The following is a 23,909-nucleotide window of genomic DNA, read 5'->3' on the forward strand; positions in this document are numbered from 1 at the left end:
AATTCCATTCATTGCCTGGATAATACGACAACAACGAAAATCATCATCATCAAATAATGATGATCTTAATCATTATGATAATAAAATTATGTCATCAGTATTAAATGAAACAATGTGTCCAGCAACAAAAATAATTGATCGACGTTTATCATCTACATTGGTCAAAACAATAACCATTAAAACTTGTGTTGGTATTTATAATGATCAAATGAAACAATGGCGTCCAGATTTTTATCGTTATGCAACTAACGATGGTTTAGAATTGACCATTAATTATGTTGATACATTAATTGTTAATAATGATGATGATAATGATGATCATTTTGAAAAAACAATTGTTGCCATTCATGGTGTTCCCGGTTATTATACACATTTTGATAAATTAGTTGAATATTATCGTAATACAAATGTTCGTGTCATCGTACCGAATTTACCGGATTTTAGCCATACAAGAAAAACACGAACATTTTGGCATACAAGTATTGAAAAGTCAACATTTCTTAAAGATTTTCTGAACAAATTAAATGTAAAAACAATAGATTGTTTAATTTGTCATTCGTTTGGTGCTCAAACAGCGGCTGCAATTTGTGAAAATGTAAGATAAACAAAAATAAACTCTGTAATGACAGAATAATTTTTTTTTACTAATAAATTCTAACTAAATTTAGCCTGGTAATATCGAAATTAAATCGGTTGCATTTCTATCACCACAACCACTTTGGGATCCGGTTCGTAATAATGAAATGCTTAAAGCATTTAAACATAAATCCGAATGGTGGTATAATTTTCTATCAATAATGCGTGTACACAAAAAAGCTTATACCAAATTACGTTTTACCAATATCAATGAATTTCTTTTACTTTGTACAATCGGTATCGAAGATGATACACCAACCAAATTTACAAATCGTTTAGAACAAATAATTAAAATGAACATTCCGGTTGTTATTATTTATGGTGAAAAAGAACGTCTTATCTCTAAAACAGCCATACAACGTTTAAATGAACATTTTAATATTGAATCAAATGATATTATAATGATCGATTCGGATGATTCAACATATCAAGATCATTTAAAATTGACCAAAAAATATAGCTCATTTGTGATTAAAAATGGTGGCCATTTTACTCATTGTAATCATCATCAAGTGGCCAATAAAATTATTGATAATTTATTAAAATTTAATTAAAAATTTAATTGGTTAATTTATAATTTTCACATTATTATCGTTATTTTTATCAAAAACATTTTTCCACCAGTGGCATCAAATCTGTTAGGCAAATTTCAAAATAAGAATTATTATTTTGTTGAAACAAATTGTTAGCATTATGTGAATTAAAAAAAAATTCTTTTCATTAAAGTAAAGTAAAGTTACAAAAAATTTGATCGTTTTGATTTCCATTGGCCGTGGCCACTGTTTGTTGGAATATATTGATAGTTTCAAAATCGATTGTATCGTGATAGTCTGATGATATTCTTTCGCAAATCGATTTCCTCGCCATGCATGAAAAGCACATGATTTTTTTTTCCTCATTGCAGGATTTGTGTGCAGCCTGACGACAACATGCATTTTGTATTTTGATTTCATTTCATTTTTCGAAAAATGATGATAAAACTTTAACCCGTTGGGTGAAAAAAGAAGGTAAGCATCTTCTAAAATATAGAATTCGAATTTTGTTATCCCTTTTCAACGCCGCGTGTCAATTCGTATTTTTCAAAAAAAATTGATGCGTGTTTTTTACAAAATTTCAAAAGGGAAAAGTATTCAATCTTTATAAAACATTGATATTTAAATATTTAAAATTGAATATCAATACCTGTATTCTGATACATTTTTCTTTTTTTTTACATAGATATGCATCAGTTCAAGGAACTAAAATTCGTGGAAAATCCGACCATTTATTAAAATGGTAAATGTTTAAAATGACCCTGGAAAGTCGAAAAAAATGGCATGGTCGCTGGTGGTTATAATCAAATTTTTGGGTTTGATTATTTCGAAATCAATTCACCAACATCAAATCCAGCATCATTTCGTATTATTCTTGGTTTGATTAAGATTCGTAAAATGTCTTCAATAAGCAATTGGATATAAAAACTGCATTTTTAAATGGTTTTCCTGTTTTTTTTTGTTCGTTTTTATTTTGCATCATTTCATAATCACAATTTATTCGATGAATAAAATTGTTAATTTCTTTTGAAAAAAAATCCCTGGTGGTGAAAGTGGAAAGGTAGGTCATGATAATGATGATGGATACTATTCGTGATACATTCAACATGTGTGTGTGTGTGTGTGCGTGCGGGGGTAAGCATAAAGCATGGTGAGCTTACGACAATGACAATAAACAAAATAGCCATTTTGGCTTCAAGGCTTTTTTCGTTCGTTCGTTCGTTCGTTGGTTAGTTCGCTTGTTCGTTGTTTGTTTGATGATGGCCATTCACATTCATCTACTTTTTTTTCCATCCGTTTAGGTGAGTGTGTATCTTTGTTGGGTGCATATGAATGGTAACATCTGGCCTTTTTTTTGTTGTTGTTATTTTGTTATTATTTTTTTGGTGGATGAAGGTCAATCAAAGACCGCAAACACACACAAACAAACAAACAATGGTCCTTGTTTTTGTTTACGGGTTTTAGTTTGGTTCAACAACAAAAAAAACGACAAACTGTAAACCTCAATTTTATCAATTTTACTTTTTTTTCCTATCATCATCGATTAAAATGGATAAATTATTTTTAAAATTTTTAATTATTTGGTTATCATTTTATAATGTTGGTCATCATTGTCGTCTTTATGAATGGATGCATCAGATTGTATTAGATTCGAATAATAAATATCATTTAAAATGGTTATTCAATATGAAACAAGAGCTTATTGTTTTTAATGTTTGTATACAAACACATGGTTGGTTTGGTTTAGGTATTAGCCATAATGGTCATATGACCGGTAGTGATATTGTTATTGGTTGGGTTGATCAATCCGGTCGTGTACATTTACAGGATCGTTTTGCTGAAGATGAAGAAATGCCGGTTATTGATGATAAACAAGATTGGTTATTAGAATCTGGTTATGAAAATGATACACATACTTGTATTACATTTAGTCGTCCATTTTTAACATGTGATTATGATGGCGATTTACCTATTACGAATGATGTAACAAAATTAATATGGGCATATAATGATGATGATCCAATTGGTTATTCAGCAGTATTATCCAAACATTCACATTATCAACGTGGTCATAAAAGTGTTCATCTATTAAATTATAAATTTGATGATAATAATTTTGAACATTCAATGAAAATGAATTCAAATGATAAATATTCAACAAAAATTAAATCATGGGATATAACATCGAAAAATTTTACCATTTCACATGAATCGGATACAACATATTGGTGTAAAATTGTTAGTCCATCATTTCGTTCGAAAGCTCATGTTATAAGGGTAAGTAATATTTTTTTAAATAATATTTTCTGCTCAAGTTATTCTCTCTTTTTTTTGATTATCTTACAGATTGAACCAATCATATCACCGCCACAGAATGCACCATTTGTTCATCATATGGTTTTATATCGATGTTTGCATCCAAATCCCGAATTAATGCGAGAATATCTTGATCAGCCGGGTATTAATTGTCTTGATTTTGCCAATATGCCATTCGATTTTTTTCATTGTCAATCAATCTATATGGTTTGGACAACCGGTGGTGAAGCATTTAATCTACCCGATAATGTTGGCATACCAATATTTGAAGATCATGAAACAACATATTTTATGTTCGAAATTCATTATGATAATCCAGAATTAAAAGCCAATATACAGGATTCTTCAGGTCTTCGATTGTATTATACGGAAAAATTACGTAAATTTGATGCCGATACAGCTACAATGGGTTCAGTTGTTGATTATCGTTTGATCATACCAGATGGATTTGAAAATTTCACTGTTTCTGGTCATTGTTCACCTGAATGTTTTCGACAAAAAATACCAGTAACCGGGTTGAATGTACTTGCAGCCTTACCACATGGACATAAACATTGTATGTTTCAGATATTTTCATTCTGAAAAAATTTCTCATTTTTTTAAAATCCCTATAGTAAAACGAATTGTAGTAAGACATTTTCGTGGCCACGATGAATTACCACCATTAGCTGAAGAAAATAATTATGATTTTAATTTTCAAGATTTTCGTCGTTTCAATGAACGACGAATCATTTTACCCGGTGATCAGATTACAGTTGAATGTACATACAATACCGAATCATTGAAAAGGCCAATTCTGGTATGGCGTGTGTTATCTTTGTGCAAATTTCTTCATTTTTTTTAATTTTTATTTACAGGGAGGATTATCAACACAGGAAGAAATGTGCATGGTATTTCTTGTATATTATCCACGTATGAAAGGCGTACGAACATGTCTTAGTGGACTAACACCGGAAACTGTCATGAAATTATCTAATATTGATCAAGTTCAAAAGTATGTTTTTGCTCTGTTGTTTTCTTCATTTTATTTATTTATGTGTCATTCATTCATTGTATATATTTAGATTGGATGAAAATGATATGAATCCGGTCATCATACAACCATTGGAACATGCTAATCAAACATTATCAACATATGTATTGACAAAAGAAGATTGGCATATATCAAAACAAACTATGTTTGATATTGAAAATCTAACCAATTTAATACGTTATGCACCACAAAAAGCACAATGTTTTTGGCGTAAAATTGAAGGCATTGATGGTCTTGAAGGAATGGATGAAATAAATGAATTGATTACATATCCAAATATATATCATCCATATGAAAAACCAAAAACAAAATGTCATCCGGTTATCAATAGTCATATAATACCACCAAGATTTATTTCATCATCATCATCATCATTATCATTGTCGAGTTTATTTAAATATCTAATTTTCATCATCATCATCATCATCAACATATTCTGACCTATTTTACATTCAACTTTTTTTTTACTTTAAAAAAGCATAAACAGAATAAAATTTCCTTATATTCATTTCATTTTTCATTCGTTTGTTTCCATTAAATTTGTTTTCGTTTGTTTCTCCATTTTGTTCGGACAAAAAAAATAAACAAAGAATTGGGAGGAGAAAAGAAAACTTTGGTGTCGAGGTGTGGTTGTGATCATTACCATCATCATTTTGATGATGATGATGGTGGTTTATATATAGAAAAAAATTATTCATACTTGTTTTTGCTCGCGATTCGTTCAAACGCAAACACTCAATATATTCCAATGTTTTTTTTTGATCGTTGAATAAATCGCAAAGAATTCGAATGTTTTTTTTTCATCTTTTCAATTATGTCGAATGTAAGACAGAAAAAGAAAAATCAGGTAAGAAAACAATAAAGTTGTCATGTTTGATTTGATGATGAAAATCGAGGAAAATTTTCTTTTAATTAATAAGCCAAAATATCAAAAACCAACACAGCCAATATATCGGCCACCATCAGCTCGTATTGAATCATCAATGTCTGGTCCAAATCTTTCATCATCATCATCATTTATACCTACAAGTTTACAAGCTGGCGGTAATCATCCAAGCGATATTTTTCTCATTAAACAACCAAGCACAAGTTTTGGTAATGTGGTTTCAAGTAAGAATATTATGGATTTTGTTTGTATAAATTAATGATGACAAAAAAAACATTCATTCCATTGAACATATTGTGTAGATGTATTTCCAATACGTGGTGTTTTAAAACGATCAAAATCATTCGGGAACAACAACAACAACAACAATCGATCTAAAGATAATCCTGAAACAATAAACAAACAAAAATATCATTTTCTTAATGCATCAATGGCCGATGCATTTTTCCTGACAATCGAAAGTATTTCGAAAGAAAATTTGAATATTATAAAACGTACATTAAATCGTCAAACATGTACATCGGTTACAATGACACAATTATTACAAATAATTCGTGTACTTTGTAATAAAGTATTGGATAAATCAAATAATGCAAATATTGTTGCAAAAGTTTGTTTAGAAATACATTATAATCAACAGATGAATATGATACATTTAAGTGATCATAAATATCTATTTCTAGAATCATTAGCAAATTGTTTACGTGAATGGTTTAATGAACGTGATAAATTACGTTTTACAACTGGTGGTGCACGTCGATGGACAAATTATATTACATTTTTGAAGGAAATTTATCTTAATTTGAAAGAAACTATTGTAAAAGATTATGAAACAAATAAATTTTATTTTAGTGATTCGAATGATGATGATTATGATGATGATGAAGATGATGATGATGAAGATGTTAATGAACAAATCAGTTATGATGAAAATGTTGTCGATCATGTCGATGATAATGCTGATGATAATGACGATGTTGATGATGACGATTTTGATGATTTCAGCAATAGCCAATCAATTAATAATAATAATAATAATAATAATGAAACATCATCGGCAAATGATTCAAGTCAAGCTGATTCAAGTTCCTGTAAAAGTGGTTCAAGTGAACGTTCAATGAAAAAAACATCAAGTACAAATAGTATTGAAATAAAAATAATGAATTCATTATTATGTAAACAACAAAAACAATTTGCAAATTTATTATTAGATTCATTTCAGGTAATATTATCGAATCCAAATTCAACACCGGCCGAAATTGAATGTATGCAATGTGTTTTTCGTCAATGTGGTAAGCTTATCTACATTGAAAAAAAATTAATCCATAATTATTATCAATCATAATCATTACCTTTGTTTAAATAGGAAAATATCTGGATGAAGATAATCCATCCCGGATAAAAACAATAATATTTTTAATTCGTGATATTCTTCTAAATTGTTCGAATTTAAATCAATTTATTAATTCACAAAATAATACAAGTTTAAATTCATCGATCAATAAAAATTTATTAGAAATTATTGAACTTTATTCAAGTGGATGGCAATTTGATCAATCACAACAGATTTATTATTTTCCATATACAAAAATTGATTAACCATCGGATAACCGAGAAAAACATCGATAAACGTGAAAGGAAATTTTCATAAATTGGACTTTTTTTACAGGGGAAAAAATTGGCCAATTTTTTCCCAACAAAAAAAACCAAACTAATTCTCCATAATCCTCCAACGTTTTTTCCAAGGAAAAAAACAACAACAACACTAAATGACAATCCGATAATAACCGAAACAACAACAACAAACTTTACGACAAATCAATTTGCTTTAAAAATGAACAACCAAAAAAAAAACTTTTTTTTCAAAACTTAAATTTTAAATCAAAAACATTTTCTATTTTCTTGTTTATCTTTATCCTTCGTTGATTATTATCATCATCATCATCATCATTTAGAAAAATTTCAATGTTTTACACACAAACAAGGATAACAATATTCATGATAAACAAAAAAAAAATCTATAAAAATGCGAAATAAAAAAAACCATTTGAACAGCCAAAGAATCCTAAAGTGAATATAGAAATTCCGGATTTACTCAATAAAAGGTTCATTAAGTTTTTTTTTTTTGTTTTGGATTTGGTGGGATATTTGGAACCAAATTCTTTTTGTTTTGTTTTCAATTCTCATTTGAAAATGTTATGTTAAAGTTGTATTTTATATCTTTGACTAAATTGAAACTTTGAAACTTTTTTTTGGTTAAATGAAACTTTTTGGCAATCAGATTACGGAACAAATATGGACTACGAGATTCAATGATGAACTCAAAGAAAAGAAGCAAAAAGAAATGAAAATCTAATAACAGAATTCAATATGACGACAAATCATTCAAAAATAGTATAGCCCACCATTTACACACCACATAGATAAACATTGACATTAGAATTATTGTTTCAAATAAATTTTTGAAATCAAAAAAAAAACTGAAAAGAATTGACTTTATTACCAAAAACAAAAATCATCGTGATGATATTGATCCTTGTTAGGCGTGGAAAACTTTTTTTTTGTGTTTGAAAAAGTAAAAAAAAATGAAAATGAAAATTTAATATCACAAACGGCCAAACATCTACATACAATGTATATATCCGGAATTTTGATTTGTCATCCATTTGAGAGATTTGATCGATTTTTGAATTGAAATTTTTATTTTTATTTCATTTTTTTTTTTGCTGCTCATTTCTGTATTCTGTAAGCTGGGTCTCCAACCAAATCGATAAATGTTTGTGTGTGTGCGTTTAATGTTTGGGCCGAACACGAATGAAAAAAAGGGTTGAATTTTTTTTATTGTTTCAAGACCGAAATGAAATGAACGAAAAAAACGCCAACGCCAATTTCGATGATAACAGTGTTACAGAGAAATCCGATTCTATTCTGACAAGCAGGTTATATGCATTGATTTTTTTTTGGTTTCTTTTTTGGTTTTTTTGATTTCTACAATTCACCACACATTCCGAAATCGATTTTTCTTCTGCCGTTAACGCCAAACACTTTCTTTCTTTTTTGGTTTTGGTTTTTCAAGTTTGTTACAATTTTTTTTCTTTTTTTTTGGTCATTTCGGTGGTCGGCCATCACTATATGATCATTTTGGTTGCGAATTAATGGGAAAACTTGGAAAGATAGCCGGCAAAAAGCCCAAAAAATTTTCAATTAAATTACATACAGAGACGGGCAAAGATGGGAAAAAGAGTTTTTTGCTACTCACTCCTAGCTAACAAAAATTGAATCAAAATAATTTTTATCATTACGAAATACAAAAGAATTTTTTTTAGGAAGAAGAAATAATTGTCACATCCATTCATTATAACCAAGGACATTTTCATTATAATGAAAACAAAAAAAACAAAAATGATAATTTTCTTTAATCAAGTTTATTTAATTTCGAATGTTTTTGTTGGATCGTCCAAATATATGTCGAAACATTTGATTTAGAACAAAAAAAAAGCTGATTCCAACGATTCTGGAAACCTGAAAAACGTTAAACCTAAAATAAAACAAACGAAACACACCATACACCATGCTCTCCATATACAAACTGTGTAATGATCGATTGATGTTGACGATTCGGATCAAAAAGTAAACAGAGAAACAAAAAATGAAACACTGGAAATGTCCAGCAAAAAAGAAAGAAAGAAAAACCTTAGAAACTAACAAAAAACCAAACAAAATAATAACCATAATAATGAAAATAGTTAGTTTTTTCTGTTTTTGATCAGTCCTGAAATTAGATTCTGAAAACGAAAATCTGACACGTTGTTGATTACTTTACATGATATTTTTTCTCATTTTTTTCTTTGGTTGACGAAGACTAATGAGCTTAAACGAGGCCACAATGATGATGTGCAAAAACAAAACGAAGAATGTGTGTGTGTGTGTGTGGTGTGTTAAGAATTTGTGGAAACAATGATTCTGTAATAATCATCATCATCATTGGTGAAAACAATTGAAATACGATCCGTTAACCATTGAATCAATCACGGTTATTCAAAGATGAAACGAAGAATGAAAAAAATGAAAAATTTTTGAAACGATTTTGAAAAAAATTGATTTTTTTTTGTTTTGCAACACATGTTTTCTTCCAGGAAATTTCTTAGTTTTTTTATTATTATTATTTCGACAAAGATACATATGTGGTGTGTGTGTGTGTGAGGATGTGATCATCATACTAATCAATTATTGTTATCAAACACACACACACACACACACTAAAACAATCTGATCAATCTTTTAGATCGAGGCAACGCACACTGATAAAAAAAACGGATAATAATATTGATGATCAAATCAATTATTTGTTGATGATAATAATTATAATTCAATGATCGTCCTAAACAATATGGCCATTAATATTAATCCAATGATGATAATGGTGATGATGATAATAACGATAATAATAATTATTGAATTTGGTGATCGATTCATAAAATAACCAGGATTCGTATTGATTATTTTAGTTTTGTTCATTGTAAATTTTTTATTCGGTTGTTGTTGTTGTACATTGATGATTTTTTTATTAATTTCATTTCCCGTTCTGTTGGCCATCAATATTGATGATAAATTTGTTCGAATATTTGAATCTGATTCGACATTCATCATCATTATCGTTGTTGTATGATCTAGTTTCGATTCAGAATCATCTATATGATTATATCAGATAAAATATTAGAGGGATGGTATAGGGGAGAGTAAAGAGAAATGAAAATGAAAAATTCTGTCAATTTCTCCGTACAAATCGTCGATCAACGATAAATGAATGATCGACGATTTGTACGGAGAAAAGCAATGAAAAAAAAGACTGAACAAATATGGATTATTATCGATATAAAAGAAGGAAATAACAAATAAATACAAAAATTTCCAGATAATTTACTTTGATTTGAATTTTTCAAAAAAAAAAAAGAAAAATGAAAAGATGTTCAAAACAAAAAAAAAAGTTAACTTGTTTTATTCTAATGAATATCGATATCATCATCAACAGAATGAAAAACAACAAAAAACAAAACATGAAAATTTATTCTTGCACAAACATTACCAAACCAAAACAACTTTAACAACAACAAAGTATCGAATGACAATTATGGAAAATTTATTATTGTTATCTATTTATATGAAAGTTAAAAGTTGAATGAATGTAGCAAAAAACAAAAACAAACATTAGATCTTATCATCATGAGAAAAAGAATCTCAAACATAAATCCCTAATACCTGTTTTCATTCAAACAAAAAAAAACCACATTATTATTATTATCTATGAATCGATGGATCGTTGATGGAAAATAATGAAAAAAACTGAAAATAAAGAAGAAGAAGAAAAAAATTATCGTCATGAATTATAAACAGAAAAGATAATAAGAATCAAAAAAACAAAACCCGAAAAAAATCCTCCACCGTTACGACGATCCAATTTCTTATTTTTTATTTATTTCTTTTCCTTTATGTTTTTTGTGGACAACTTTTTTCCCTGCTTATGATGTTGTCGTTTATGTTGAAAAATAGCCATATCGAACAAAAAAAGAAACTAAAAACAATGGCAAGTTGACTAAATTCAAAGCTCATAAATTATACTATTAATTATCTTTGGATCACTACCACCACCACGATCACAACACCCCCGCTATCATCATCATCACTAAAAGAAAAATAAGTCGGAACAGAAGCAGGAAAACATTTTCATTCTCTCTGTGTTGTCTGATATAAAATGAATATCGTATGGCTTATAGACTTTATTCAAACAAAAACTTTGTTGGATGATGATGATGACAATGATGATGATGTCCTGATTATTATCATTATTTGATCATGTTGTTCAATAAAACAATATGATAAAGTATCATTAAAATTTGAAAATGTTATCCTAAATTATCATCATTATCATCAGCATCATGAATTTAGTAATCAGTTTTGGATATTTATTCATTATTGATGATGAACAATTCGTTATTAACTGGTAAAAAATTTATCAACCGAGAATAGTAGAGAAGCTTTGAAACACACAAATTATATCGATTTTGAAACCAAAAGAATTTTGTTTTTTTTTCCGATTTCAATAATAACAACAACAACAACAAAAGAATCAAATGATGAATATAAATTGATAATTAATACATACTGAGAGCAATCAGCCTGAATGAATGTTCATAGATTATTTCATGTCCATCATCATCATCATCATCAGAAAAATTTCCCGTATTATTCTTCGAATCGATATTATTCAATTTTTTTCGATAAAATAACATACGATAAATGCCTTGATGATCGATAGTAAAATTTGTTATATTTATCCATGCTTCATAATGATTTGTAATTGATTTTTGTTTTCCGCTTGATTGATTATTGTGATTGTTCAGGGAAATTTTCCGAAAAGAATAGGAATTGAAATCATCAATGGTAGAATTATTGATTTGTTCAACATCATCATCATCATTAGTTGTTATATGTGTGGTTTTTGTTACATTTTCAACAACAAATTTCGAATGTTGTCCGTCTATATTTTGTCATGAAAACCAAAGAAAGAAATTAATGATAATGGAAAAAACAAGCAAGCAAAAAAAATCATCACCTTGATTATTGGAAAGTTGTTCAATTCGTTCTGGCCATTTCAAAATGATTCTTATTGAATGACAATGTACCGGAAGATTCATTGATGATTGATTTTGATTTAAATTCAATGAACCATTTGAATCATTCAATGATTTCATCATCATCATTCTATTGAACATTATCAATGATTGTTGTGGTTGTTGTTGTCGTCGTCGTCGTTGATGATGATAAAATTGATTACATTGTTCCAAATGATCAACAATCATTGTACATTTATATTGAATTTGATTACCAATCGACATTGGTATTGTTATTAGTTGTTCGAAATTACTATTTTCACTATTTTTTGTTGTCAATGTTAAAATAGTTGATGTTGATGAAATTTTTTTACTTTTATCATCATCATCATTATTATCATTATTCAAATAATGAATTTTTTGCCATAAATGATGATAATTATCAACAGTAATCATTGTTCGATATTGACAATTAAATGTAAAATAATTATTATTATTATGATGATGATCTGAACGTTGATTAACCAAAAAATTTTCCATCATTCGTTTTGATTCTGTTGTTGTTGTTGTTGTTGATGATGTTTTCAATGTTTTATCTTTTGGTTTTTTATCATTAATTCGTTGCTGTTGTTGTTTCATCGTCAAGATTCTTTTCATCATAATACTATTATTATTTATAACTTTGTCATTATCATTAATTTCATTATAATCATTCGATGATGATATTTTTTCATGGAATTTATCCAAATTTGTCGTTGAATTCGAATGATAATCATCATCAATTGCCATTATTTGTATGAAAATTATTGAAATTAATAATATGAATATTATTATTATTCGATGTTGATTCATTTTTTTGTTTTGTTTTTTTTTCTAATTAGATCGAATTCTTTGGAAAAATGTAATTAACACAAAGCCAAGATTGAAGCAATAATTATCGATGCTGATGATGTTGGTATTATCTGTGTTTCCGAATAGATAATGTAATCGAATGAAAATCCGATCAATGTAATCGAATCGAAAAACCAAATAACATCAGTAATGAATTATCGAATCAAACAGGTATTTTCAGCAAAAATTTACCACCAAAAAAAAATGCAAATAAAACAATCAATTAATTGGAGAAAACCGGAAATTCGATGCGACAAAAAACAACAGCAACAACAAATTTGGCAAACCCGACAAAATTTCAATCAATTAAAACTTGTTTTTTTATTGATCGATTGGGTGGTTTCACGTTTTTTCATCCATGGTTTACCTGTGTTTGTGTAAAATTAAATCAAACACAAACAATCAATGTCATCGATCCGTCGTGATTTTCATATGTGTGGTATTTGATCATCATCATCATCGATCAATAACGGAAGGACAAACTTTTTTTTTCACCCCTTTTTTACCATCCATATGGCGGAAAATCTAACCAACAAAAATTAATGAAATTTTCCCAGAAAATTTTAAATTTTTTTTTCGCTTATTAAACTCTGAGAAAATGTATTACAATGAACCAAAACGAAGCAAAAAAAAATCTAATCAAAAAGTTTTGTTTTTCGTTGTTGGTCTTTTTTTCTCCAGAAAACCTTAATAACAAAATCCTTTATTTTTTTGTTGTTATTCATTATATAATCTTGAATGGATCTCGTCTATAGAGTTTTTGGTTTGTTTGTTTGTTTTTTTTCAATTTCCGTTTTAACCGTTTCTCATTTTTGCTTGCTCAACATACAAATAGTGAAAAAAAAGAAAGAAAAAAGGAAATTCTTTCTACAAAATCACACAATACATTCATGTATAATTGACTTGATTCGTTTCGTTCGGTTATTTTGTTCACATTTCTGGATCAATAATCGATCAACGTATGGTGGTAAAACCATAATACAACACACACACGTAATGTATAGAAATTCGTGTATACACGTTATTCATTCATTCATTCATTCAATCAATTCTTTGTTTTGTTTTTCTTTTCCAATCTTAAAAAGAAAAAAAAAAATAGTTTACATTTAATAAATAATGATGATTTCTATTCGGTTGTTTTTGTTTTCATTTTGTTCATTGTTTCTGGCTTTTGTTTTTTGGTTTTTCCCTTGCCTTGTTGAAACAAGAAATATGGGGAGAATGAAAAATCCATTCGCTTCCCCAGATAAAAATATTCGACGGTTATTCGTTTTTCTCCGGTTATATTCGAAATTAGTGATATTAGTTACTGAGTGAGTTTAGTGGGAAAAAAGTGAGAAAAGTTGTTGTTGTTGTTTTATTCGCGGGTTTCAAAAAATAAATATAGTTGGGTAGATTGAGGGAGTGAGTAAGAGAGAGAATGGATATTTTACTCTATAAATCATTTGTTTTACATGATTTGGGCTGCAATATTCAATCCAATATAGAAGTATACATGAATGGATGCGTGGATCGAGAGCATTCCGAACATGAATGATATACATAATTATAAATGAAAAGTTCCGGGCGCATTTAAATGAAAAAAAAATTTTCAAATTGTGCATAATTTCCAAACTAGATGGTGACACTTGACAAAAAACATTTTTAAAAAATCTTAATTATTCAATTTGATAAATTATTTGGATTTCTTGTAGAATGGGAACCTCAAAGCCGTTTCCAAAAATGAATGGTGATATTCGAATGGATTATATTCCACAACAGCAAAACCAAAAACAAACAAATCAAAAAAAAAAAAATAAATGTAAAACAATTTAAGTGAAACAAGATTTTCTTACAACAAAAAAGAAAGTAAATGAAAACTTTGTCAAAGAATTTTACTTTGTGGAAAATAATTTTGCCATCAATAATGCAAAATGATTGATAAAATTGATGAAAAACTACTAACATTTTATTGAATATTGTTTCCGTTCATCAATATTGTGTTTGATGATTGTTTTTCTCTTTGCTACATACACACACACACACAATACCAACATACAACAGAAACAAAAAATAATGAATCCCAAATGGATCGATTGATCGATTTCAATAATACATTGGCTTTGGTAAATAAATATATATGGATTTTTTTTTCGGAAATGTAAATATCTCAGGCACAAGCAAAAGCAAGGCAAAAATTTCTTACTTCAAGAAAAACTGATTTTTTTCAATGGTAAATATTTACTTGTATACATTTTAAAAAACCGTTGGTGATGAATTTTTCATCTGTGTTCAATTTTTTTCCCACTTTATTTTCTTTTCTTTTCGTTTTCTTTTGCATCGATTTAATCGAAAATCATTTGATCGTTTTCGATTCTCATCATCATCATTTTATCATTTGAATAAAATTTTCTCGCTACGTTTATTCATATGTTTCGTTTTGTTTGATTTTTTTTGACTTATCATAGATTTGAAAATGGTTGAATTTTTAAAAAAGTTTCAAATTGGCGATCCATGACAATGATATCGAATGACGAATATTTTCGATTATAAAGTGGTGGACGATAGTGAGTGGATCTTTTTTTTCTTAGGAAGATTTGTTTCTTCTTTGAAGTTATAGATGATGATGATGATAATGTTTGCTGAGCGAATCAAAAATTTTCGCTTTTTTTGAATTTTAAGCAAAAAAAAATATGATACCTTGATAGGATAACAAGGAAAGATTCTATGTAGATGATGACATATAGTTTTGGTTTTTGTACAAATATTTTCTATTTCGGTAAACTTGAGTGCATTTAATGTCAATAAAAAAAATTACTTTTAGAATAAACAAGATTTGAATATCGAAAATTTTTATCGAAAGATGTTATTATTGTTGTTGAAGAATTTGAAAAATCCAAAATCTTTTGAAGATATTTTTTTTGTAAATTTATCATAATTGTTTACAATCAATCGATCGAATGATGATGATGAAGAAGAAAACTAATTTCTAACGATAATGATCATAACGATGTGAGTAGATAAAGAGAAAAATGAATAATTTATGTCATCATCATCATTACCAACAAAGCAAAAATTTCCAATGAAAAACAAAAATGAATTAACCAGAAATAGACAGAAATGGACAGAAATAGACAGTGAAAAAAACAATGATTTTTTTGCCAAATGGCCAATAGATACGGAGTAAAAGATGAAGAAACTAAGAAGAAACTTTTATTTATTGATTACCGAATCAATAAAAAATATAGATGAAAAGAAATGTATTTCATAAACCTAATTATATTCTGGTCATTATTTCTTCTTTATCATAATCTTTTCTTCTATGCTTTTGGTTTGTTTTGTTTTTTGTTTTTTTGCTTAATGATTCTTTCATTGATGATCGATTGATTATACAAAGGATCAATGGATGATGATGAAGAAGAAATGGAATTGATAAACACACAAAGAGAGACAGACCCGAGAGAAGTGTTTGGGCCAATTAGTGGATCAATGTGAATAATGAAATGATAATTAGAGAAAACCAAAAATGGGAGAGAATGAGAGTGAGTGAGAGAAAACTGAAACTTTCTTCAAGTTTTTTTTTTTGTTTGTTTTATCAACCAATCGAATCATTGAGTTTTTTGTATGAACATTCGTGTGTGAAAAAAGAAAACATCATTAAAAAAAAAATCAATGATGTTTATTACACTTTGAAAAAAAAAGGTTTGCAAATGAATAACCGAATCCAATTTTACCAAAACATAATGTTGTTGTTGTTGGAAAATTATTCGAGCAAATTTTGAAGAAAGTTTTTTTGTTTGTGTGTGTGTGTGTGTGTGTGAAAAAAAAGTGAGAAAGATCAAAATTGAAAGGAAAGAAAAACGCAAAGAATCCATTCATCTAGAAAGAGTAATTTTTTTTCGTCCCCCAACTTTTTTTTGAGAAAATAAAAACAACACTGGCTCAACAAACCAAATAACCATCATTACCATCACTTTCTCATCATCATCATCACGATTTATTTACACTATTTTCTTATTTTCTATAATCATCATCATCAGAATCGGTATTTGGTGGATGAACACAGTGAGAGTATAATCTATTTTCACATCATTAAGATTATTATTATTATTATTTGAATGGTAAAATGAAATCTGGAAAACTAGAAAAACACATTGCTTAGGTCCAATTGATGATCGAAACATTTGAAATGAATGAAATCCATGGGAATTTTTTTCATTTCATTTCTGTTGAATGAAATTGAAACGAAATTATTATCGATTATTCAACCAGGATTCCATAAAACAACAACAACAACAAATTCAAAGATTGAATTCTTAAAAAAAAACATTTATCATTTTGAGCAAAAGGAAATGATTTTTTGCAAGGTTTATTTGTCTTCAAACATCACCAAGAACAAAAAAAAAATTGATGGCAAACAAAAATGAATAAATCGAACCTTAATGATACATATCACACGCAATAACAACAACAACAACAAATTCAAAGATTGAATTCTTAAAAAAAACATTTATCATTTTGAGCAAAAAGGAAATGATTTTTTGCAAGGTTTGTTTGTCTTCAAACATCACCAAGAACAAAAAAAAATTGATGGCAAACAAAAATGAATAAATCGAACCTTAATGATACATATCACACGCAATAACAACAACAACAACAAAAAACAAGGTTTAATCAAGGTAAACCTAAAGGTAAAACTTTTTGGGAAAATTAATTTCTATTTTGGTTCTATTTGAACACAAGTGAAACGAGCAAAAAATGACAAAAAAATGACTATTTACACACAGAATATACACACAGAATATATTTTGTTTGTTTCGAAGGAATATGATTAAAAAACAAAATAAGAATTAGTTTTGATCAGTGGGAGAAATGTTTTTTTTCATGATTAAATTGAAAATCATTATCATCAATAATGTAGCAAATGAAAAACTTGAATTAATTGTGAATAGCATGTGATCAACTGATTAAAAAACATTATTTCATATCAAATAAACAAATGAATTGAATCAATTGAATATCGATGAATTTGAATGTTTCTTCTTCATTATTGAATGATGATTGTTTGTTTCCTCGTACAAAATATCGATGCATTCAAGTCAAATTGACTGTATTTGAAATCATTTTTTCATTTTGGGCCTGTCATTTTGGGGATGTATATTATAATCATTATCCAGCCCCACCACCACCCCACCATCAACTGTATGAGAATGATCCAAGAAGAGAGAAGGGAAAAAAAATCCGAAAATGAATATGAAGACAAACAGCATTGATTTGTTTCTTCTTCTTCATAATAATAAAAGAAATCAACAACAAAAAAAATAATGAAAGAATCGCAAAAAAAGAAAAAATTCTTTAGGCCAAAAACAAACAAATTCGGCCGCATTTGATTCATTCTTATTTTCCATTGTCAAGAAAAAAAACGTTCAGTTCATCGTCATCGTTGTTGTTGTCGTCGATCCGACACATATAAATCACAAATGAATTGAAATGAAAAAGAAAAAGAAAAAATAAAATATCATAATAAGAATGGATGATATCATTGAATGAATTGAACGAATGAACGAAAAACGAAGAAAGAAAGAAAAAACATTTACCCAAGAAATCATTTCAAATCAACTATATTATCGTTATATCTAAATTTCAGATGATAATAATGAAAATGATGATTTCTATTTAGTTGATTCATAGACCCCAAAAAATGATAATAATTCATTCAATGATGAATTTTCAATAATAATAATCATCAGAATAAGATACAATGAGGGGGGATCACATTGTTTTCCTGCGAATTGCATGGGGTGGTGTGAAAAACAAAGAAAATAAGAATGGTGATAATTTTTCTATTTCTTCATTTTCAACATTGTCTAATATCGATATTGTCTGTCTGTGTGTGTGTGTGTGTGTGATCATTATCATCAAGAAACAATGATGATTATATCATTGAATAAATTTTTGTTTTTTTGTTTTTTCCAGTTCAAGTTATCACCATTTGGGAATCCATCATCTCATCATTTCAGAGAATTCATATTCAATTGATCTGTATATACAGTGAAAAATCTATGAAATCATTATCGAAAATAAACAGACAAAAATAATAACTGAAAATAATAATTTTTTATTTACATAATAATCTTATTTCATTTATACAAAATGAATGAATGAATGAATGAATGTAAAAATTCAAATGAAAATAAATAAATAGATGATTCACGTGTATTCTGGATCTTCCTCCTTCTTTTTTCAACTGCGTTGTTGATGTCTTCTTCTTCTTCTTCTTCATCAAGAATCTTCATTCAAAGGATTACAACTCCGACCGTTTTGTTTTGTTTCTTGTCGAATTTATTCGATTCATTAGTTCATCAACATCATCAGGGTGAATTCAATCATTGAAATTCGTTTTTTTTTCTTCGTTGCATTCAAATTCATTGCACCGATGAGTATTTTGCTTATTTATATACTTTACAAATGATGATGATGATGAATATTGGAAATCATCAAGAAAATTCTTTTCTTTTCGTTTTTTGTTTTGTTCAAACCTGAATAAACATCAAATAACAGTCAATTCTTGCCAAACTTCTGTCAAAAGTTTTGTTGTTGTTGTTTACGGAGATCCAGACGAACGAGAAAAAAAACATAAGAAATAAGATTGAAAAAGAAAGAAAGAAAAACAAATTTTAATGAATAAATAAACAAAAAATAAAAATAAATGAATAAAACATCACCACTTTTGTCGTCGTTGTTGTCATTGATTTTATGTTTTATGTTTGATGAAAAGTAACAAAATTTGAATTGTCAATTTTCTTTTCAATTTGAATTGTATTGAATGAATCCATTGTTGGTAATCCATTCAACAGATACAGAACATTTCAAATGAATACAATGACAACGACGACTACGATGATGATGATGATTTAATTCGCAATTTGTATATAGAATCTTACCCGAATTAGGTTCGGTTGTTGATGATTTGTTATTGTTGTTGTTGTTGATTATTGTTGGTGATAATGAATTAATGATTGATGGATCCAATTGATGTTGTTTATGATGAAGAAGATGATGATGATGATGATGGGATAATGATTGTTGTTGTTCAATATTAGTGGATGCGGATGATGTTTGTGCATTAATCGATTGAATTTGTATACGTAATGGATACATATCATAAACACCAATATCACATTCACCACCACCTTCATCATGATAATAGATAATATTTTCACGAATATCATCAGATTTTTGACCATCACCAATTGTATTATTGGCAGTTATTATATCATATGAATTTGATTTAAGGATTATGTTGTTGTTGGCTGTTTGTTCATCATGATCAACATTATTTTCATTATCAATATTTTGTTGTCGTCGTCGTCGTCGATTACGCCAGCAAATATATCCAATATAAACAAGAACTAGAATAAAAACGAATGGAATTGATAGATAAAAAAGAGAATATCATTAGCATAAATAATTTTCTATGAAAATATTTTTACGATAAATAAGCATATGTCACAAGGTTTGTTTTTATGGTTGTTGTTGATAAACAAACCCAAAATATTCGAGGCAAACAAAAAAAAATCATTAAAGAAAATATTGCACAAATCAGGTATTTGAATAGACCAGAGAGAGAGAGAGAGAGAGAGAGAGAGAGAGAAAAACACAAAATCATTAAAGTAAAAATGAAATTAAGAACCTGGATATGAAATCAAAACTAGACGAAGAAAAAAAAAGTAGAAAAAAAATTTCATACTTTTGGAAATCATTTGCACAGAATTGTAACTCGAAACATAATCAAGAATCGACAACGACGAAGAAATTAGTTGGATGAAAAAAAAAGAAAAATCTCAAATAACATTCATTTCATTACTTTTATGTTTATCCAAAAACTTTTACATTTTTGTCATTTTGTGTTCAAAGGGGGAAAGAAAAATATTTTGTTCCAACACTTAAGAATTACAAGAAAAACATTAAAAAGGGAAGAAAAAACTTTATGTTTCTATGATTCAACTACTATTTCTGATCACAATGTCCAAATAAATTATATTTAATTCATTTCATTTTTCATAATTATTATTATTATTAATTTCCTAATATTTACAAACATTTTCGAATGTCATTTTGATCATCATCAACAACATCATCATGTAACAATGTTTGTTTGTTTCAAAACATTCATGTTGAATTAACAACAACAACAACAACAACAACACTGAAAATGAATGTAAATCGATTATCATTTCAAATCAAATCAAATCAAACAAACAAACAATGATTACCATCAACGGATGAACAGAAAAAAAACTGTCCACTTAACATTTTGATTATCAACAAAACAAAGATCAAGTGTTTGCCTGTTGTTGTTGTTGTTGTTTATTATTATTATTTTTAATTACCATAAACCAGAACAGAAAAAAATGAATGACAAATGAAACAAATGAAACAAACAAACAAATAAATAATCCATAATAAACAATCGGAAATTCACGGTGTAGGAAGAAAAAAATTAAGCCATTCTGAATGTCAAAAGCAAAGTGGATAAACTTTTTGTTGTTGTTGTCCTCACTCGTTGCATCAACAAATAATGATGATAATGATAATGATGAAACAAGATACGAAAGCGAAAACGAAAATTTTTCCGGTATCTTTTTTATCGCATAATGAGAATTTTTTTTTACTGCTACTGATGTTTTCAATTGAATTTCACATTGAAAAATAACAATCAATTTCAATGTAATATTTTCAAATGTGCGGGAAAACACAAGGAAATCTAATTCCCGGAAATCTGTTGTTTTTTCTGGTTGTTATTCATTATCACTTTTTTGTTGATTTTTTCACTATAAATGTTTTTTTTCCTGTTAACAACAACAACAAGATGACCTCGTCATTTTTTTTTTTTTTTTTTGTTTACAATTTTGGAAATATTATATATTCACACACACACACACACACATGTATAGGGTTTATAACGGTAAATTGTAAATTAATCATTGAAAATATCTAAATAATAATAATCATAAAATGATGAATGAAACAACCGAAAAAAATAACCGAAAAACAAGTATGGCGTGGGTGCTACGCATGTAGACAAAGAATCAAAGTTGATAGAATCTCATATAATCAACAAAACAAAAAAAAATAAGCAAATAAAATTCTGGATTCTTGTAGTTTCTTCTTTTCCTTCATTCTGTATTATTTGCGGTTCGTTTCACATTATTATTATTATTATGCTTTCATTGTGCATTGGTCTTCTTCTTTTTCATTTCGGTTCTTGTTTTGGTTTTGTGGTTATGTTGTTGTTGTTGAACAATTATTTATAACAACAACAACAACAACAATAATAATAATAATTTTTATTATCCATCCATTTCATTATAATAACCAGTGTTTCGAGTTTGAAACCAACACAGAATACACTCTTCTTTTTTTAGTTTTTTCAAAAAAAAGGTTCATTCGTCATCGGATTTTATTCACCAAGTTCACTTTATAAACCAAAGAAAATTTAGAATTTATTTGTTCAATTTTCATTGTCTAAAGTGATTTGGACTTTATGGTTTCAATTCGACCAAGATGATGATGATGACCAGCCGGACAACAATAGGAAATCTTTTATTCTTTTGATGTTTTCTTGGGTAGACAGAAACACTAACTGGCAAAACATATTTTAAAAATTTTTAAACAAAAAAAAAAAGAAACAATGAAAATCAAGATGAAGATCAAGACATTTGTAGGAAAAGCCAAATTGTCAAAAATGGATCAAAAAAAAAATGTTTCTTTTTTCAAACGAATAATTTTCTGAAATATTACTACCATATATGGTTTGAATTGATAATAATAATTATTGAACGAAAATTTAATCAAATCTAAATGGATATAAATTTAAATTTAGATTTTGAATCGATTTCATTTTGACCATTTTTTTGAATTTTTCAAAAAAAAGAGTAATAAATCATTGTTAATATTATGGACGTAGATTATATAATGATGATGATATTTGTCGAATATTGTTAAAATCAATCTACATCAATTGTTTTGTTTTTATTTTGTTTTGAATTGCATTGAATAAACAAACAAACAAACAAATTGAAGAACAGACAGAGATAGACAAAAAGAAAAACAGAATTTTTCTATCAATTCATTCAAATGGAAATCGAATGTAGAGAAACAAAAAAAAAATGCAAATTGTAATAACACTTGACTTGTTCATACTTACTGAATATAAACATTCATTCATTCATTTATTTATTTTTGCATTCATTGATTCTTTTCGGTCAAATGAATGCTTGATTGAGTTTTAAGTTTTTTTGTCTTCATCTTACACCACGTAAATTGTTCAGACAAATTATGTTATGGAACAACACAATGACAATAATGACAAATGACAATATATAAAGATATTTTAGGCAAATATTCGATTTATCTTCATTGTAATTTTTTTTCTCAAGTATTATTTCTAAGTAATAATATCGCGATACTATCGATTATTTGATTTCACAGAATGTGAAAACATTCAAATGATAGAAAACAGAATAAACAGAATCATTGATTATTTAGGAAATGATTCATTGTGTGTATGTTTTTATGCATTCAGATGATGATAAATAAATAAATAAACTATTCATGTAGCCTCAGTATTTTCTTTGAATTGCTTTCATGATAAGTGAAATAATGATGACAATAATATTCTGTTTTTTTTCTTTCTTTCAACAAAAAATGAAAAAAAGAAATGATTCACTTACATGGTATATTCAATGGAATCAATATGATTAATACGATAAAAAATAAACCATAATATTCTAATTGAAATTTTTGTGCATTCAATATTGATGGTTGTTTATTTTTCTTTCGATTCATTCGATTAATATTTGTATTGCTTGCATCAGGTGTTGATGATGATGATGATGATAATTCATCAATCAAATAATGTTCTTCGAGCTGTTGATCATCATTATCTTCCAATGGTTGTGGTGGTTGTTCAGCTGAATGATCAGAACAATGTGGATCTGGATATCGAATAGAATTGGAAA

General features: G+C 27.7%; 4 protein-coding genes across 8 annotated transcripts in view; 2 read left to right on the forward strand and 2 right to left on the reverse strand.

The window, feature by feature from the left end:
* The first annotated feature begins 1,361 nt into the window (after positions 1 to 1,361).
* LOC113798983 (DBH-like monooxygenase protein 1 homolog) lies at positions 1,362 to 4,992 on the forward strand. 3 transcript variants are annotated; one of them, XM_075819702.1, is made up of 6 exons: positions 1,364 to 1,643; positions 1,855 to 2,470; positions 2,565 to 4,041; positions 4,100 to 4,284; positions 4,343 to 4,479; positions 4,550 to 4,992. In XM_075819702.1, exons 3-6 carry the CDS (start codon positions 2,718 to 2,720, stop codon positions 4,956 to 4,958), a joined length of 2,055 nt encoding a protein of 684 aa, XP_075675817.1. In that variant the 5' UTR covers positions 1,364 to 1,643; positions 1,855 to 2,470; positions 2,565 to 2,717; the 3' UTR covers positions 4,959 to 4,992. The 3 variants fall into 3 exon arrangements, with proteins under 3 accessions (XP_075675816.1, XP_075675817.1, XP_075675818.1); XM_075819703.1 differs by having other exon boundaries at positions 1,372 to 1,643; positions 1,855 to 3,446; positions 3,516 to 4,041; positions 4,550 to 4,990; XM_075819701.1 differs by having other exon boundaries at positions 1,362 to 1,643; positions 1,855 to 4,041.
* A 92-nt stretch (positions 4,993 to 5,084) lies between these two features.
* Positions 5,085 to 7,838, forward strand: LOC113798982 (uncharacterized). The gene is made up of 4 exons (XM_075819705.1): positions 5,085 to 5,365; positions 5,439 to 5,628; positions 5,707 to 6,696; positions 6,771 to 7,838. The coding sequence occupies exons 1-4, from the start codon at positions 5,333 to 5,335 to the stop codon at positions 7,001 to 7,003; spliced, it is 1,446 nt and encodes a 481-aa protein (XP_075675820.1). The 5' UTR covers positions 5,085 to 5,332; the 3' UTR covers positions 7,004 to 7,838.
* Positions 7,839 to 9,545: 1,707 nt separating this feature from the next.
* Positions 9,546 to 12,884, reverse strand: LOC113798981 (uncharacterized). Its single transcript, XM_075819809.1, has 3 exons — positions 12,018 to 12,884; positions 11,568 to 11,942; positions 9,546 to 10,095 (listed from the first exon to the last, which is right to left on the reverse strand). Exons 1-3 carry the CDS (start codon positions 12,865 to 12,867, stop codon positions 9,767 to 9,769), a joined length of 1,554 nt encoding a protein of 517 aa, XP_075675924.1. The 5' UTR covers positions 12,868 to 12,884; the 3' UTR covers positions 9,546 to 9,766.
* A 6,096-nt stretch (positions 12,885 to 18,980) lies between these two features.
* The window catches only part of LOC113798969 (putative neural-cadherin 2), a 30,415-nt gene continuing 25,486 nt past the window's right edge, over positions 18,981 to 23,909 (reverse strand). For 2 of the 3 annotated variants that reach the window (XM_075819426.1, XM_075819424.1), the window contains exons 14-16: positions 23,622 to 23,885; positions 19,830 to 20,297; positions 18,981 to 19,464 (exon numbers count right to left, since the gene is read on the reverse strand). In XM_075819426.1, coding sequence (XP_075675541.1) covers positions 19,436 to 19,464; positions 19,830 to 20,297; positions 23,622 to 23,885 — 761 coding nt within the window. In that variant the 3' untranslated portion in view covers positions 18,981 to 19,435. The remainder of the gene's footprint in view (positions 19,465 to 19,829; positions 20,298 to 23,621; positions 23,886 to 23,909) is intronic. The other variant, XM_075819425.1, reaches the window with a different exon arrangement.

The sequence above is a fragment of the Dermatophagoides pteronyssinus genome, unplaced genomic scaffold, assembly GCF_027571235.1.
Source record: "Dermatophagoides pteronyssinus isolate colony J.1.1.1.1 unplaced genomic scaffold, Derpt_VIB-CSIC_2022.12 sq0004, whole genome shotgun sequence".
Lineage (NCBI taxonomy): Eukaryota > Metazoa > Arthropoda > Arachnida > Sarcoptiformes > Pyroglyphidae > Dermatophagoides > Dermatophagoides pteronyssinus.

Coding starts and splice junctions, on each gene's coding strand:
- LOC113798981 (XM_075819809.1), bottom strand. CDS start 12,867: ATGAATCAACATCGAATAATAATAATATTCATATTATTAATTTCAATA. Junction 11,943..12,017: donor ACAACTTTCCAATAATCAAG/GTGATGATTTTT, acceptor GACAAAATATAG/ACGGACAACATTCGAAATTT. Junction 10,096..11,567: donor ATTCAGGCTGATTGCTCTCA/GTATGTATTAAT, acceptor ATAATCATATAG/ATGATTCTGAATCGAAACTA.
- LOC113798983 (XM_075819701.1), top strand. CDS start 2,718: ATGGATAAATTATTTTTAAAATTTTTAATTATTTGGTTATCATTTTAT. Junction 4,042..4,099: donor ACCACATGGACATAAACATT/GTATGTTTCAGA, acceptor AAATCCCTATAG/TAAAACGAATTGTAGTAAGA. Junction 4,285..4,342: donor CATTGAAAAGGCCAATTCTG/GTATGGCGTGTG, acceptor TTTTATTTACAG/GGAGGATTATCAACACAGGA.
- LOC113798982 (XM_075819705.1), top strand. CDS start 5,333: ATGTCGAATGTAAGACAGAAAAAGAAAAATCAG. Junction 5,366..5,438: donor GACAGAAAAAGAAAAATCAG/GTAAGAAAACAA, acceptor TTAATTAATAAG/CCAAAATATCAAAAACCAAC. Junction 6,697..6,770: donor ATGTGTTTTTCGTCAATGTG/GTAAGCTTATCT, acceptor TTGTTTAAATAG/GAAAATATCTGGATGAAGAT.